Source organism: Echiichthys vipera, assembly GCF_963691815.1.
Source record: "Echiichthys vipera genome assembly, chromosome: 13".
In the NCBI taxonomy this organism is placed as follows: Eukaryota; Metazoa; Chordata; class Actinopteri; order Perciformes; family Trachinidae; genus Echiichthys; species Echiichthys vipera.
The window spans coordinates 27,894,742-27,912,958 of NC_139838.1; the positions used below are offsets into that span (position 1 = coordinate 27,894,742).

The window sequence follows — 18,217 nt, forward strand, 5'->3', positions numbered from 1 at the left end:
AGAGATGTCAGAGCGAGGGGGCTGCCAGTGACCGGCACCCCGAGCAGTTGGGGGTTCCGTGCCTTGCTCAACAGCACCTCGGCAGTGCCTAGGAGATGAACTGGCACCTCTCCAGCCACCAGTCCATGCTCCATTCATGGTCCACACAGGGACTCTAACCAGCGACCCTCCGGTTCCCAGCCAAGTCACCCATGGACCTGCCGCCCCAGTAGCTCAGTCCATAGGTGACTTGGTGGAAGATCCGTCATCGTAACAAAGTGTAGGAACGGGAATTGGATGTTTAATCGTGCAACTCTTTTCGACTTTCTTAAACGGTATCACACCAAAAAAATGAACGCCGAGCCGTTTCGTGAGGGTTGAGGGTTGGGGGTTGGGCCGACTGTGGCTCATTGGGAGAGTGGGTCGTCTTCCATTCGAGACATCTGCGATTCGATCCCCACCTCCCCCGGTCCACATGTCAAAGTGTCCTTGGGCAAGACACTGAACCCTGAATTGCTCCTCGTGCTGCGCATGGGTGTGTGAATGTGGTGTGGATGGTTAGATCAGATGGTCTGTAGATGTCCACTGCCATCAATGTGAATGTCTGTGTGAATGTGACAAGTGTGAAAGCGCTTTGAGTCGTCAGAAGACTAGCCTATCGTTTCGGGGGACAGATTTGCGTCTGGGGAAAAGTCTTTCTGGGCCCCGTGGCGCCAGTGAGGGACACAGGAGTTGTAATTCCCCCCTTTGACCACTATGTCAAATAGTCTGGAGCAGCTCTCCTCAGAGATCCGGTGTCTAGTTTTGATAACGCGTCCATGGGAGGGACACAACTCAAGATCATGATTCAACAAGTGCGCCGCGTTTGTCTGAACATGTTATGTCTGCAGGTGTGAGGGCGAAAGACTCGTGCAAAGACTCGCTGACGAAGTCACGCTTGAGCTGCGGACGACAACTCCTGCAGCTCTGCGTTCGTGCTCCAGCGTGATCGTCGGCCAACATGGTAAATGGTAAATGGACTTGTACTTATATAGCGCCTTTCTAGTCATCTGACTACTCAAGGCGGGGTTCAGTGTCTTGCCCAAGGACACTTCGACATGTGGACCGGGGGGAGATGGGGATCGAACCACCAATCTCTCGAACAGAGGACGACCCACTCTTCCACCAAGCCACAGCCTCTCTCACATGTGAGGAGAAATCTGACATTGCGGGATGAAGTCGTCGACGCTCTACTCAGGTAATGTAGCCTACCTGCTGCCCCTGCGTCTCTAAGCCTCAGGTCGCTTCCTCATTGGATGAGTGTGGTGCTAATCCGGCGCCGGCCCTCTTGCATCATTCTGAGATCATGGGTGATGTTTGATGGCCTCCTCTAATGGGGACTTTTTAGATTAGGCCTCACCTCGCGCTGTGTCTTTTCTTAGTCACTGATGCAGCTCAGGCCTGGAGACTGCACTGCATCATATTTCCATGTGTTCGCTCCATGTTCCTGAGGGAAAGTGCTGAGGACTCCAGTTTATTGAACCAAACAAAATATATTAAACATGGAGAATAAACCCTTTTTTATGTATTCAGAAAAGGTAGAACAGTAGCCGCAGTGGTTGCTCCTGAAACTGGAGTTCTTTTGTAACCGGTGTCCAGGGTGAACGTTTTGGAAAAGTCTGGTTTCAGCCGTCATGTGTGGACAGAAAAAACCGAGGAAAACCGCAATTTCTTGAAGACAGTGTTTGGCGTCAAACTGTGCATTGTTGTTGTATCCGTGGAGACTTGTGGAGCGCTCTAGATGTGACCAGCTGACGGAGGAGGATTCTGCGATTTCACGTGGACAGGATTTTTTTCTAACCAAGTCGTTTTGATGCATATCGCTGTAACTGTCACCTTCTGTCGGCTAAAGCCAGTGATGTAACGGTAGTTTTGGGGCCTAAACATCAACAAAAAGCAACCATCGTGGTCGACTTCGGGTCCTTCGCCGTCTTTCCGTTTTCGTAAGATATCACGCAAAGCGAGAGGGTTCCTGGGTCGAATCAGGACCCCGACAGGGACAAGAGGCTGAAGATGAATGAATGAATGAATCCTACGAACCTGATTGATCCATCCACCTCCTCCTTACGCTGACTTTTGACTGTTAAATATATTATATTTATATATATTTGACCAGAACAGGTTGTTGACACCCAGATTTGGCAGCACCAAGGCTGTAACTTCAAATCCCAAACATTACATTTGTTTCTGAATGACAGACTGGAGAAAACGTGTGAAACTGTCCTCGCACCGGTTGTTATTTCTTTCTCTGAATGCAGATTCTGATATTTGCATGCAGTTCATGAACACACCTGTAAACACACGACTCCTCGGTTGCAGAGGACGGATGAGAGTGAGGTTCACTTCTTACGCAGACTTCTTTATTTGACAACTTCCTTCTCCTTGGCCGGTTGTTTGATGCGTTGATGGGACTTTATAACATAGTGTTAATAAGAGCCTGTGTGCTCCCTCTCTCTCTCTCTCTCTCTCTCCCTCTCTCTCCCTCTCTCCCTCTCTCTCTCTCTCTCTCTAAGTGTCGGCCTGTAATCCGGGCTAACGAACTGTGACAGAAGAGGGCTTGCTGACTTCCTGATAACTCTGCGGTAACGAGCTCAGGGCGGCAGGAGCACACACCGAGCACACACCGTGCACACACCGTGCACACACCGAGCACACACCGAGCACACACCGAGCACACACCGAGCACACACCGTGCACACACCGTGCACACACCGAGCACACACCGTGCACACACCGAGCACACACCGTGCACACACCGAGCACACACCGTGCACACACCGAGCACACACCGTGCACACACCGAGCACACACCGAGCACACACCGAGCACACACCGTGCACACACCGTGCACACACCGAGCACACACCGAGCACACACCGAGCACACACCGAGCACACACCGTGCACACACCGAGCACACACCGAGCACACACCGAGCACACACCGTGCACACACCGTGCACACACCGTGCACACACCGAGCACACACCGAGCACACACCGTGCACACACCGAGCACACACCGAGCACACACCGAGCACACACCGAGAACACACCGTGCACACACCGAGCACACACCGTGCACACACCGAGCACACACCGAGCACACACCGAGCACACACCGAGCACACGACGTGCACACACCGAGCACACACCGTGCACACACCGAGCACACCGAGCACACACCGTGCACACACACCGAGCACACACCGAGCACACACCGAGCACACACCGTGCACACAAACCCACTCAGCGACGCTCTTATTCCACTTTGACACGGCGGCAGGAAGTGGACGAGGTGGCGTGGAAAACCGACTGTAGGTTTGAAACCTCAGGATCAAAGAGAGAAACTTCCTCTCTGTTGAATTACTGTGTGTTTTGTTTTTGTTGAACCTTCTAAAAATATGTTTTTCTTTGACTATAAACTCACATTTGATCCGAATTCTCTGAAAAATGTTTTATAAAAACTACAAAATTGAAAGTTTCTCATCTGAAAAATGCGTCAGGGTGAAAAACCTCTCATGCGTTCATCGTGTAGCTGCAGAGTGTGTTAGCAGCGCCACCTGCTGGGCAACAGCAGCAACAACAACAACAACAACAACAAACATCATAACATGGTTAATAAAGTTATAATTCATTTATTCAATTAAGTCACACTTGATTCATGTCTCTCAGTATTTGTTTATTCCTAAATAACAAATGATGAATTATAAACTGTGTAATATTAATATTTAATGCCTGTTTTCTGTATTTTTAACCATTTCTTATTGATTATATCTTGATACATTGATTTATACGACAGCGTAAAAGGTCCGAGTACGAGAAAAATTAATAAAAATAGGTGAAGGGAGGAAGTATTTTGAGGAAAAGTAGCAGATTTATGATTAAAAGTGTCAAATCTAAGAGAAAAAAGAGCAGATTTATGATTAAAAGTGACAAATCTAAGAGAAAAAAGAGCAGATTTATGATTAAAAGTGTCAAATTTAAGAGAAAAAGAGCAGATTTATGATTAAAAGTGTCAAATCTAAGAGAAAAAAGAGCAGATTTATGATTAAAAGTGTCAAATCTAAGAGAAAAAAGAGCAGATTTATGATTAAAAGTGTCAAATTTAAGAGAAAAAAGAGCAGATTTATGATTAAAAGTGTCAAATCTAAGAGAAAAAAGAGCAGATTTATGATTAAAAGTGTTAAATATAAGAGAAAAAAGAGCAGATTTATGATTAAAAGTGTCAAATTTAAGAGAAAAAGAGCAGATTTATGATTAAAAGTGACAAATTTAAGAGAAAAAAGAGCAGATTTATGATTAAAAGTGTCAAATCTAAGAGAAAAAGAGCAGATTTATGATTAAAAGTGACAAAAGAGCTTTAACTTTGCTGTGCAGCGATCAAAGACGGACGAGTGGAGCAGGAGGAACCAACTCATGTGGAGAGAGTCGGGTTCATTCAGAGCAGCGCTGGATAAAACACTTCATGACGTGCAAAGACGTGCGGGTCCAAGCGTCTGAAATGTGTTTCCTCAGGAGGGGGGCTGGAGTCTCCCTTAGAGAGAGGGGGAGAAGTTCAGCATCCGTGAGGAACTCGGAGTAGAGCCGCTGCTCCTTTGTGTTGAAAGGAGCCAGTTGAGGTGGTTCAGGATCATCTGGTAAGGATGAACCCTGGGCGCCTCCCTAGGGAGGTGTTGCAGGCACGTCCAGCTGGGAGGAGGCCTCGGGGAAGACCCAGGACCAGGTGGAGAGATTAGGGGCGCGCTCACACTATCCTCCCGGACCGAGACCCGTGCTTTAGGGTCCTTGTCCCCCCCGCGCCCCAGGCCCGTTTGTACTCACACTACCAGGGCCTCGGCCAATGCTTCTTGCTGTCCATACGCCATCACGCCGCAACACGTCACACGCATTGATCGCGTGTGTGTGGCTTTGTTTACAAATCTTTCCGTAGACCTCGGAGTTTTTGTGCGTCTTGTCGACTGTTTTTGAATCTTTTCATCGACCAAATCTGCAGTAAACACTCCACCTCCGCATCACACCAACGTGAACCTTTCACCGCCATTGTTGTTGTTGTTAAATGTACGCTATTTACATGTCCGAACAGGCGGACATAACGCTACTGCCGTAGGGCTCGTGCTCGTGCGCGTACACGTGCGCACCCTCGTGCTCGTACATGTGCAAACGGCTCCGCTAAAGCCCACCTCTTTCAAGCGGGCCATGGACGGTCCGCTGGCCCCAGTTGAGCGCGGAGCGGGTGCGCTCACACTACTTAAAGGTACTAGGCTTTAGCTGAAAAACCGGTTTTGGCCGCATTCAAAAGGATAGTGTGATCACGCTCTAGATCTCCACACTGGCCTGGGAACGCCTCAGGATCCCCCAGTTAGAGCTGGTTAATGTGGCCCGGGAAAGGGAAGTTTGGGGTCCCCTGCTAAAGCTGCTGCGCCCGAGACCTGACCCCAGATAAGAGGCTGAAGATGAGATGAAGATGATGTGCAAAGAAAACTGGGACGATCAAAAGACACATTAAAAGGTACAAAATAATGATTTTATTATTTATTTACAAGATCCACAGGACGCACGCTCTGCATCTCTCCACATGTTTGATTCATGTTGCATTAAAAAAAGATCGAATCAACTTTAACGTCTCAAATTCAAAACTGTGAACGCTCCCACTCGACTACCATCACGCGTCACGTGCTGTACACTTAATATGATCTGTTTTAAACACTTCTCTTTGATAAAATCCCGTTTCACACGTAAAGAAAACAGTGGGAACATTAATAGTTCTGTGTTCTTGAATCCCTGATTTATAAAAATAAACTAAATCATGTAAAAAATTAAAGATATTATGGATGTTGTGAGAGGAACAGCACGTCTACACAGGCACACGGTTTATTACAGCTGATTCTTCTGATGCTCGATCATTTCAGCGTTCGTCACTTTTACCTATAAAACTTATTTCCCTGCTAAAATAAACTCGATTATAGTTTTGATAGAAAAGGTTCAATCACAGCTGGACTTTAAGGGCGCCCTCCCACTGTTCCTCCGTCCCGCGCCCCGTGCTTTAGGGTCCTTGTCCCCCCCTCCAGGCCCGTTTGTACTCACACTACCTGGGCCTCGGAGAATGCTTCTTGCTGCCTATACGTCATCACGCCATAACACGTCACACGCATTGATGACGTCATGGCGATGCGTGGCTTTGTTTCCAGATCTTTCCGTAGACCTCGGAGTTTTTGTGCGTCTTGTCGACTGTTTTTGAATCTTTTCATCGACCAAATCTGCAGTAAACACTCCACCTCCGCATCACACCAACGTGAACCTTTCACCGCCATTGTTTGAAATGTCCGCGCATGGTCCCTCCTTCTTTTTTCTACGTCCCAACAGGCGCACAGGAAATGACCTCAGAACCGCCGTAGGCCTCGTGCTCGAGCTCGTGCTCGTACACGTGTGCACGCTCGTGCTCGTACACGTGCAAACGTGCTTTACTAAAGCCCACCTCTCTCAGACGGGCCGTGGACGGCCAGCTGGCAGCAGTTGTGCGCGGAGCGGTTGCACTCACACTGGTCAAACACATTAGGCTTTAGCTGAATAACCGGTTTTGGCGCGGTGCGGAAGGACAGTGTGAGTGCGCCCTAATTGTCCGTCTGTTTGTTCGTTTGTCGACATGGTTATGGTCCAACGACCGGCCCGATATCGACAGAGTCATGACGAAACGTTAGCTTAAAATAAAGGAGTATATTTGACTTTACCGTGCTGTGCAAGAGCGCTGTTCCTCCTTCACGTGAATTTAAGTGTGTGGCGCTTTACCGTGATTTTAACGCCATCTTCATTTTTCATTTCTCCAAAATTTCCACAAAATTCTCGTTGCAGTTTCTCTCAAATGCGTTTTGTCGTCAAACTTCCTTTGGGTCACCTCTAACATATCTTTGTCGCAGGGTGTCAAAGCTTTACAAACCTAAACACAGTAACCACGGGAGACGGGACTTAGCAAACGGGTGAACTGCATCAGATCTGAGTAACGTGTGAAGGTAAATGTGACGTGGAAACATATAATCAGCCCTCTGAGTCCCAGCAAAGAAAACAAACATCTGACAAACTTTCCTCAAGACGATCGGAGCGCTGCCGACGTCTTAGTGCGGGATGGCGGTGCTGGCGCCGGCGCCCATCTCTTTCTCACAGATGAAGGGCCAGTACATGCTGCAGGGGGCGTCGTACCAGCTCCGAACGGGCACTCGCTCCAGCACCTGCGTTTTCACAATGTAGCCGCAGTCCTCGTCGATGTGGTTGTTGGGCTCGCCGACCTCCCAGAAACTACGGTGAGCAGAGAGAAAAGCGGGAAAAGACATTTTTGGATCAACAACAAAACAGCTCAGGAGTTACATCCGGTGTGCAGGAGTTAGCGTCATCTAGTGGTGAGTTAGAGATTGCACCAACTGAACACCCCTCCCTGCACCCTCCCTTTCCCAGCGTGCCGCAGAAGCTACGGTGGCCTTCAGGTGCGGTCACGTTGCCTGTTTAATTCTCTTTGCGCGGACTCCTTCTCCTGTGGCGTGGCACAAGCGTGATCTTGCATTATGAACAAAGGTGCAGTGCACACTTTCAAATTTGCCGGGGCAGCGACAAGCGCGTCCCGCTGAGCTCCTACCTCACCGGTACCTCGAGTGCTTTAAGTCCCTCTAGGCCGTTCATAGTTGTTTATAGAACGAAGGACATTTAAGCCTCCGTAGAGCTTCACCGTCCTATGGAAACACAGATGAGGTATTGTTCGCTCAGGAGGATGAGTCAGAGTGTTGGCAGAGGTAATTGACACCGCAGATGACTTATTTATACATGAGGATGTTGATTTGAAGTCATAAATGACTTTAAACGCTGCACGGTGTCCTTTTAAGTTCCTCTCTATCACAGAGTGAGTTAAAACAATGGCGACTGATCATGTGACCCACAAATGAAAGCACTCGTTGCCTCTTTGCTGAGTGTTCACATCTGTGTGTCTGTGGAGACGTTCCCTCTATAAACAGAGACACGACTGGCGTCCTGTCCAGGGTGGACCCCGCTTCACGCTGATGTCAGCTGGGATCGGCTCCAGCCCCCCGCGACCCCGACAGGGACAAGAGGATGAAGATGAATGAATGAATGACCCCCTCCCCAGGGTCCATATATGTCTTTTTTCATACGTGGGTGTCACACGCCGTCGTAGATTAGAGCAGCAGAGGTCAGGCGGTGCCAAAGAAACAAGAAAACACCCTCAACCCCCAAAGAAAAGCTGCAGACTTAAGAGTACAAAAGGGATTAAAGGTAAAATATCACACATCAGCCAGTGAGCAGAGCCGAGCCAGAGCAACATGAGGATAAAAACATCTCCGCGGGAAAAGAGGAAGGGGAAAGAACGTAGAGGGCAAAAGAGGAATGACCCAGAGGTTAGTCACCTTCGAAATGAGGAAGAGAAATCAGATGGTTATTAGAGAATCTGCCGAGTTGGCACAAGAGTGGAAAGATGAAGATGACTCTGCGTTTTAAAGCTGCACGTGTGTGTGTGTGTGTTCCTTCAGGCTCGCAGGACACACGTGTTTCTCTCCAGGGGTCAGGGGTCAGGGTCACCTGCAGTGTTACATAACTGTGCTCGGAGCTGCTGTTTGCAGCACATGATCCTGGCCTCCATCCAGCTGTTATCTCACATCAGGAACAGGATCGTCCTGCGCTTTTAACTCTCTGCTGACCGTCCTTAACCCCGGGGTAGCCTTCACTTCTGGGTCAGTTTGACCAAGGACATATTTGGGGCTTTAGATCAAGTGGGAAATACCATTAACGTACACTCAGCGGCCACTTTGTTAGGCACCCCTGCTGGTGTGTGTCAGTGTGTCTTCTGCTGCTGGTCCCTGTCTGTAGAAGGTCGGTGGTGTTGTGTGTTCACAGATGCTCTCCTGCGTTCCTCTGTTGGAACCAGTGGATATTTGAGTCCCTGTTGTTTTTCTATCAGCTCCAACCAGTCTGTCCGTTCTCCTCTGACCTCTGGCATCAACATTTGCGCCCACAGAACTGCCGCTCGCTGGATCTTTCTGCTTTTTGGGACCATTCTCTGTAAAAACTCTAGAGATGGTTGTGCGTGAAAATCCCAGTAGATCAGCAGTTTGTGAAACACTCAGGGCGCACTCACACTGTCCTTCCGTACCGTGCCCAAACAGGTTTTTCAGGTAAAGCCTAGTTCGTTATACCAGTGTGAGTGAAACAGCTCTGCGTCTAGCTGCAGCCAGCTGGCCGTCCACGGTCCGTTTGGGAGAGGTGGGCTTTAGTAAAGCACGTTTGCAGATGTACGAGCACTATGGTGTGTAAGTGCACGAGCACAAGGCCTACGGCGGTTATCAATGCGTGTGACGTGTTACGGCGTGATGATGTATAGGCAGCATGAAGCATTCTTGCCCCCCCCAGCCAGCGCCCTCTCACGCACCAGATTAACTCCTTTACAAGAGCGCCGTTGGCTCGGAGCTGCTCGTCGCTGGTGTGTCCGCTTCAGAGAAATGGAAAGAAGCCAGAGCTGTGGAGAAGGAGACTAGTGAGGCTAATAATAAAGTTTCTAACCAACAACAGTCAACAACAGTTTTCCAGGAAATCCAGAAGTTCAGGATCTTCACTTCCTCTTTTTTTTATTATTTCCCTAAAAAAAAAACCTCCTGTACCCCAGGGAGGACCATCTTGTGAAACAGGAAGTGCTAAGTTGCAGTTATCAGGGTTCATTTTCCCTCCGCTGGCCGCATCTTCCCCTCCAGGCCACCTGACTCCCTTCGTTTGGCCGTCAGTGTGCAGCTCGCAGGCCAAAACCTGTGCCAAAGTCTGACGGTTTGCGAGAGCTCAGTGTTAAACAGAGGTCCAACGGTCAGTCTCAATCTGTGTGTGGGTGTTTGTCCGAGAGTGTGTGTGTCCCAGACAGCCTGGAGCCAGGGGAGTGGACTCACAGTTTGGGCAGAGATGAGCTGTTGATCGCATCAAAACTCCTCCGTCTCCTTTATTTCACGTCCTGTCTCATCTGGTCCTCATTAAACACTGACTTTATTGTGCACGTTTGCACCGTTTGCAGGATTCAGTGGCTTTTGGGTGGTGTACTGTTTTATTTTGCATGTATCTACATAGGTTTGGTGATACCTCCCTTGATGCACAGCTTGTAAATTGACTTCTCACATTTTGAGTGACGTTCAGATTTGCGGCAGGCGACATCAGCGCGTAACACCTCCGTATGACGGCTGATGTCCTGCAGGAGCCTGGCCCGAGTAGAGAGCCGCAGTGCAGAGCGAGTCGCCGGTGAGCCAGTGGACGTCAGCACGAAGGGGCCGACAGTTTTAACTCTTTGTCCTCGCCCGGTGGTCACGAACCCGTCCTCGTCTCAACTCGTCACGTACGGCCATTTTGTCTGGACCCTCCAGAGTTCAGAGTCACATTCCAAATAACCCATGATTAACGTGAATTTAAACGCAGCTACTTTATGGTCAGAGTTAGAAAAAGGTCACGGGGGAGGTTAAAATAAGTGTGTTTGTAACAAACCTAGAATGACACACGAGGCATTAACGGGAAACAAACAAGCACTTTTTTTTACAGTGGAAAGCCCTCAAGGGTATCAAACGCAGACGGACATCCTCGTGACAAAAGGGTAGCATTTTACGCACACACACACACACACACACACACACACACACACACACACACACACACACACACACACACACACACCACTTCATCTTTACATGCTTGTGAATGTTAACCTGGTTGTTTTTTTCAGCCTTAGGGCGCCCTCCCACTGTGCGTCCGTCCCGTGCCCCGTGCTTTAGGGTCCTTGTCCCCCCCTCCAGGCCCATTTGTACTCACACTACCTGGGCCTCGGAGAATGCTTCTTGCTGCCTATACGTCATCACGCCGTAACACGTCACACGCATTGATGACGTCATGGCGATGCGTGGCTTTGTTTCCAGATCTTTCCGTAGACCTCGGAGTTTTTGTGCGTCTTGTCGACTGTTTTTGAATCTTTTCATCGACCAAATCTGCAGTAAACACTCCACCTCCGCATCACACCAACGTGAACCTTTCACCGCCATTGTTTGAAATGTCCGCGCATGGTCCCTCCTTCTTTTTTCTACGTCCCAACAGGCGCACAGGAAATGACCTCAGAACCGCCGTAGGCCACGTGCTCGTACACGTGCGCGGGCTCGTGCTCGTACATGTGCAAACGTGCTTTACTAAAGCCCACCTCTCCCAAACGGGCCGTGGACGGCAAGCATGCCGCTGCTAGACGTGGTACGGTTGCACTCACACTGGTCCAAGGAACCAGACTTTAGCCGTGAAACGTGCTGGGGCACGGTACGGATGGACAGTGTGGGTGCGCCCTAAGTTTTCTGGAGCACCATTCCTCATGAGCACTACACCTTCACGAGCTAAACGTTACAGATCGGCAAGAAATGAGGTTGTACTGAGTTACAGGAGCCAGTGTAGCAGACGCAGTTGGAGTCTGAACGTGTCGGGAGGCGGACGGGTAGAGAAAGACATGAACCTACCCTCCGACCAGCGGGGTGCCATCCACCCACTTCCACTGATCCTCTGTGTGCTCGTCACTGATCCCGAACCAGTAGGCGTTCCAGTGGCCTCGGGGGAGCTGGTTCCACAGAAACGTCTGAGGAAACACACACACACACAGAGGAAATGCTCAAGTGTTGTTGCACAGTAGAGACGGCTGGCATTATAATGAATCCCAACCCAATCACCAGACAGGATGTTTGATATCTGACGACTCTGCAAAAATCCAAATTGTCTTCAATGATTGTTTTTTTAAGGGACTAAACCCGACAACGAAAGCCTCTACTCACAGGTGCAGCGTGTGTTTTACTGCCTGGTATCTTTTCTTCCTTCAGTGTCGTTAAAAACACATCACTCTTCACAATTTGCACGTATTTCTGTTAATTCATGACGCATTTTCACACCGTGTTTCCATCGTTGTTATCACGGCAATGAACACGCGTGTGTGAACAAGCCCTCGCCCTGAAAATTTGACTCTTTCCAACCGAACAAGTGTCGTTTCCTGGTATCCACGTAACAGAGGAGACGCCTCGTCCTCCTCAGTGAGGCAGAAAGAGAAACGGAGAGTACTTAGGTTCTATAGTCTACCTCAGGATGTCTTTAATACGCATAGGAATAAGAAATCCCTGATTCTACCAGAGGTGGGAGGGGTTACTGGATTTACGCGCTGCCGCACCTCTCTGTGTCCATGTGCGTGCTACGTAGCTTCCTGATATCACAAAATCAAGTCAACAGGAAACTGAAGGACGGATCGATTATCTAAAAAAAGCGATACGAGTGCTTCTTCAAGCGCCTTCACGCAGAGGAAACAGTTTTGTACTTTTTATTTCTGTGTTCTTGCGTGGTTTTTTTTTTACGTTGAGCACCTGACCGCAAATGGAGTTCCCTACCTGGGATGATAAAGTGGCTGAGGTGGACTCTCCCGTGGGCGCAGGCCGACACCGTTGCAAAAAACTGAGCTAGGCTAAAGAAGGTCTAACCGCACGGCAGCGCGGCGATCGTCGTGTTGCGCCCGCGCAGCCCGTAGTGTTGTACCTGCTCCTCCGCCGTGTGGATGATGGCGAGGTGGGCTCCTTGGCTCTGGCAGAACGACTGGCTCTCGGGCCAATCCCTCGTATTTCTGGAGATGAAGTAACAGCTGCTGTTGAAGAGATGCCAGTCCGTGGGGCACACGATGGGGGCCGGCGTCGTCGGTTTGATCACCTTAGGAGCTGATGACCCACAACAAGAGAAGATTAGACAACTAAGGAGCCAATCTCTGAACCAATCAGCTATTGATCTGACTGCAACTTATTAATTTGGCCTACATTCATGTTCAGAATCTGTTTTTTTATGACTGGGAAGCAACAGCGCAGTCTTAAATACACATATTACTCTCATACAGTAACAGCAGCACTATGTTAGGGGCTAAAAGTCGACGTGTACGTGACCAAAACACACCCGTATACCAATGAAGAGCCGTGTACCTTTAGTGGTCGTCTTGGCGGCCAGTTTTGCCAGCAGCTCGTCCTTCTCCTTCTGCAGCTGGCTCTTCTCCTGCTGCAGTTTGCTGACGGAGGCCGTCAGAGCCGACAGGTCTGCGTCCTGCGTCTGCTTCTGCGCCTCTGACGTCGCTTCACCGCCGCTCTGAGGTTTATTCTTATCTGTGGAACAGACGGAGCAACGCACGCGACAGTTAGCAAAGCAAACGTCATCAAGTCACTTAAAATCATTAAAGAAGAGGAGGCAAAAAAACAGCTCAGATGTTTCAAAGTGTGGTTTTATGAAGTCTTTATCCACAGTCCAAAGTGCAGTAACTTAGAAATCAATAACATGAGTTTGTCACAGTTTGGGGCCTGTAAGTACGGAGGTCAGGATATCGTTTTCTTTCAGAGCCAGCCAGTAAACCATGATCAGTAAATCATAGATGCACCAACTATTAAAACAAACTTTAAAGCCATTCTTTGTTGTTTAAATGTTTCCTTAGTTACGGGTGGAGAGCAGATGGTGGTCGGCACGCCCCCCGTTTGGAGAGAAGCGTGCAGGAGGACTGACGTGAGAGTGAAACGATGCTCTGCTGTGGACGGAAGCAGCAGCTAAATGGATTTTAGAAACCAAAAATGAGTTTAAATGAACGCTTTTCTCACAGCTTTACCTTTCCATTAAGTGCAGACTTTAAAGCCACCAGACTCAAAAACAGTGACTTTGGTTCAAGTTGCTTTTTCGGTCCCTGGACGCAGATTTTGTTTGCAGCAGAGTTCATATTCACACGTGTGGGAAAAGCACATGAGGCGCATATTTACTTTAGTTTGTACTTGTTTGATTTCAACATGCTGCTAAACTGCACGCTGAGTATTGTTGTTTATTGTATAAACCTGCGTTTAACCACAATGTCTGTTGCTCCTGTCACATTTAGTTAATTGTGTTTGATTTATTTTGATTTGATTGATGTTTTTATGCTTATTGTTACTCTGATCCTTTCATCTTTGTGTTGAAACTGTTGCACAATCATTTCCCTCGGGATAAATAAATAAACAAAGCTTCTTGAATCTTGAATGTCACACGTCCTCCAACGTAAGACACTGGAAATAAAAGGAAATGGCAAATGACCTCTAAGAACGCCGGAGTTTCTGGTCTATTATCGGCTCAATCGGTTACTTTGTGTTTTAAAAACATTAAAAACTAACAAAAGTACGAAACCGACCATCTGATCGAGTAGATGACGACACCTTTACTTTAAGAATCACTGATTTCATCACACAGTGAAATATAACGTACATCTCCACCTCAAATATGAGGAAAAAAAATGAATTTAAGGTCAATTTAAAATGTGTTTTCTCTGTTTTTACTTCCAAAACACCAACGAGGATGTTGTTTATTGTTGTTTTTTTTACTGTCAAATCATAATAATGATCTAAATAAACAATAAATCAACAAAAATATGATTTAACTTCATCTCCAGTCCAATTATCTGTCTATTATTCAGAAGAAACTTTGAAAATCTTCTCTTCACTTTGCCTCTGTTGTCGCACTCTGACTCAGCTGGCAGCGGTTTAGCTAACGAGCTCGTTAAAAGCAGAAGCAGCACACACACACACACACACACACACACACACGCACGCACACACACACACACACACACACACACACCCCACATACTCAACACATACCAACTGAGTCTTAAAAATACGTCATATTACTTGCAAACATGCCTGAAAAGTCCGTGTTGCAAGGCTCACACCACTGGATCCTCTTTCTAACCTGAAACTGTTCATTCGGCAGTTTTTGAATTCGCTGCTTCTGCCTTGGTGGTATTTAAGTTCTTATCTTCCCGTTTAGTTTCTCCAAATGTCCGTTTGTGCCTCCAGATCATCATCGGAGAACAAACGACTGTGCTGACGGTGCACGTGGGAGGGTTGTACCAGCAGAAACACGGGGTTTACACATCATTTAGTAAAGAATTAGAAGAAGAAGCATTACTTTATTTTTGCCGCAACGGGGAAATTGAATTCTTTCACTCTTATTATTAATCATGTCACACACACACACACACACACACACACACACACACACACACACAATTAAGGAGAGATGTTAGAGCGAGGGGGCTGCCAGTGACCGGCGCCCCAAGCAAGTCACTGGGGGTTCGGTGCCTTGCTTAACAGCACCTCGGCAGTGCCCAGGAGATGAACTGGCACCTCTCCAGCCACCAGTCCACGCTCCATTCATGGTCCACACAGGGACTTGAACCAGCGACCCTACGGTTCCCAGCCAACTCACCTATGGGCCGAGCTACTGCCGCCCCTCAACTACTTTTAAGACCATTTGAGCTCTGAAATCGAAAAATCTAAACATTCTCACAACCTACGTGTCGCCTGGTTACCACACAAATGAACATGCCTTGTCTGACAGTTCGTGTACTCACAGTGTGCGGTGACGGCTATGATGGAGATCAGCAGGACCGCACACAGCGTAGCCAGGCACATGGTGGCGAGGCGGTAGGGCCCGGGGCCGCTCGGCCTGGGGATCAGTCTGACTGGGGAGACTCGGTGAGCTGGAGGAGGAACGTCGGGGAAAATAGTTAATAAAGATAAAACACGACTACAGATGTTCTTAGAGCTAAATAACACAAACATTAACATAAATAATAATAATAACATCAACACTGAGTCACTTAAATACCAATGTTTAAGGAGACTATTTAAGTTTTTAACATAAATTAACATTAACATAAATAACACTCATCAGTGACGGAGTGCCCCAGGGCTCCATCCTCGGTCCCATACTTTTTACATAACATTAAACCGAATCAGTTCTTCAAATTGCATTTTTATGCAGATGATACAATATTGTTTCATAAAGATTTACATATTCTCATTTTCCATTTTCCCTTTGATGATTTGCAATTAGCAGTTTGTATAAACTTCAAACATTCCTGTTCAAATTTGACCAATTTGTTTCCTGCTTTTCGAGTCGTAATTTGTACATTTAGACATGTTTTTGTGCATGATTTATTCATTTATTAATAAATAAGTCAGTAAATGTATAAATATATGGATTTATTTGTTATGTTTGGTTTTATACACACACACACACACACACACACACACACACACACTGTTGACCAGTCTTTTCATTTATGATGTTTGTATTCAACCGCCACTTTGTCTTTTTACTGTTTTTAGCTGTTTTTAACTGTTAATTTGTGTGTTCTGTTAAATCTCCCCACTGGGAAACTAATAAAGGAATCTAATTTCATCTCTTCATACACATTATGAAACTATGAAACCAGGCTTTTTGTAGAGAATTGAAATCTGGATAAAACTATTGTTCAGTCCTGTGTGTCCCCATGTTTGTTACACTTCACCACTAATGTCCTCATCATCAGGACCTTTCGTGCCCAAACAGTTTTACAGGTAAAGTCTGGTTCCTTTGACCAGTGTGAGTGCAACCGTACCACGTCTAGGAGCGGCACGCTTGCCGTCCACGGCCCGTTTGGGAGAGGTGGGCTTTAGTAAAGCACGTTTGCACGTGTACGAGCACGAGCGTGTGCACGTGTACGAGCACGAGGCCTACGGCGGTTCTGAGGTCATTTCCTGTGCGCCTGTTGGGACGTAGAAAAAAGAAGGAGGGACCATGCGCGGACATTTCAAACAATGGCGCTGAAAGGTTCACGTTGGTGTGATGCGGAGGTGGAGTGTTTACTGCAGATTTGGTCGATGAAAAGATTCAAAAACAGTCGACAAGACGCACAAAAACTCCGAGGTCTACGGAAAGATCTGGAAACAAAGCCACGCATCGCCATGACGTCATCAATGCGTGTGACGTGTTACGGCGTGATGACGTATAGGCAGCAAGAAGCATTCTCCGAGGCCCAGGTAGTGTGAGTACAAACGGGCCTGGAGGGGGGGACAAGGACCCTAAAGCCCGGGGCACGGGACGGAGGCACAGTGGGAGGGCGCCTCAGACTTCTTTATGGTGAAGTAGAAAAAACTTTCACCATATTTATCCGTTAAACTTTACTGTGACACTCAAACTACTACGTCAAACCAGATTTAAATGTGTGATAAAATCTCTCCAACTTCTCCACACGTTTAGTTTCTCCTTAAAACAAACGAACACGTTCCAACATGAACAGTGTGTTTCACAGAGACACGTTGGTTTTGTGTGCAGAGCGTTTCCAGGTTCTGTCCGGACTTGTGTAAAAACAATCAGAGCAGTTTTTTTAAGATGTGGGAACTCGACCTGCACCGCGATTATCCAATCAAGCAGACGCAGCGAGAGGGAACCAAACACAGGCTCAAGGATATGTTCATTTATTATTACGTAACATATATATACATATAACATTAATGTTACTGTCAATCTGTCAGTTTCAGTTTTATCATAATTATTATTATCATTATTAACATTATTATTATTATTATTATTATCATTGTTATTATTATTTTTTATTGTTATTATTGTTATTATTGTTATTATTGTTATTATTATTATAATGATTATTGTTATTATTATTGTTATTATTATTGTTATTATTGTTATTGATATAATTACTATTATTATTTTTTATTATGATTATTGTTATAATTATTATTATTGTTGTTGTTGTTGTTGTTATTATTATTTTATTGTTATTATTATAATTATTGTTATTCTTAAATATAGCTTTTAATAAAGATTCTACATATTTAACCTTTTAGTACAAAAAGTCAAAGTCCTCGATTTGCAGAATATTATAAAATAACATTATTATTATTGATAGTTTATGTAAATATCACTTTAATGCTGCAGCTGATAAAAGACGGGGTTAGTTTATGATTTATTTATGATTTAAAATGTAAATTAATTACTTTAATTACTTTAATTACCGTGTTTGGTTTATTTATGGAAATAAAAAGACAGTAAACAAGATGTTTCACTGTGTTAAATATGACTTATTTATAAGATTGTACTTAAGTAAATACACTTCTCACCACTGATTATTAATAAAATATTAATAAAATATGGATTGTTTGGTTTATTTGTGGAAATAAAAAGACAAAGACGTGAAAGTGAGGAAAACTTTTCCCCTGTTAAACAATCTGTTATTTAACTTGTTAATAATGTTTTGTATTAATAATCTGAAGTAACTAAAGTATTTAAATAAAGTGAATAAATGTGAGGGAGTAGAAGCATAAAATAA

General features: G+C 46.3%; 1 protein-coding gene across 1 annotated transcript in view; it reads right to left on the reverse strand.

The window, feature by feature from the left end:
• Nucleotides 1–5,541: 5,541 nt before the first annotated feature.
• LOC310955513 (uncharacterized protein) overlaps nucleotides 5,542–18,217 on the reverse strand; it is a 13,775-nt gene continuing 1,099 nt past the window's right edge. Inside the window, exons 2-6 of the mRNA XM_083925341.1 lie at nucleotides 15,458–15,586; nucleotides 13,020–13,196; nucleotides 12,589–12,764; nucleotides 11,535–11,650; nucleotides 5,542–7,308 (exon numbers count right to left, since the gene is read on the reverse strand). Of these exons, the coding sequence (XP_083781467.1) occupies nucleotides 7,128–7,308; nucleotides 11,535–11,650; nucleotides 12,589–12,764; nucleotides 13,020–13,196; nucleotides 15,458–15,586 (779 nt within the window). The 3' untranslated portion in view covers nucleotides 5,542–7,127. The remainder of the gene's footprint in view (nucleotides 7,309–11,534; nucleotides 11,651–12,588; nucleotides 12,765–13,019; nucleotides 13,197–15,457; nucleotides 15,587–18,217) is intronic.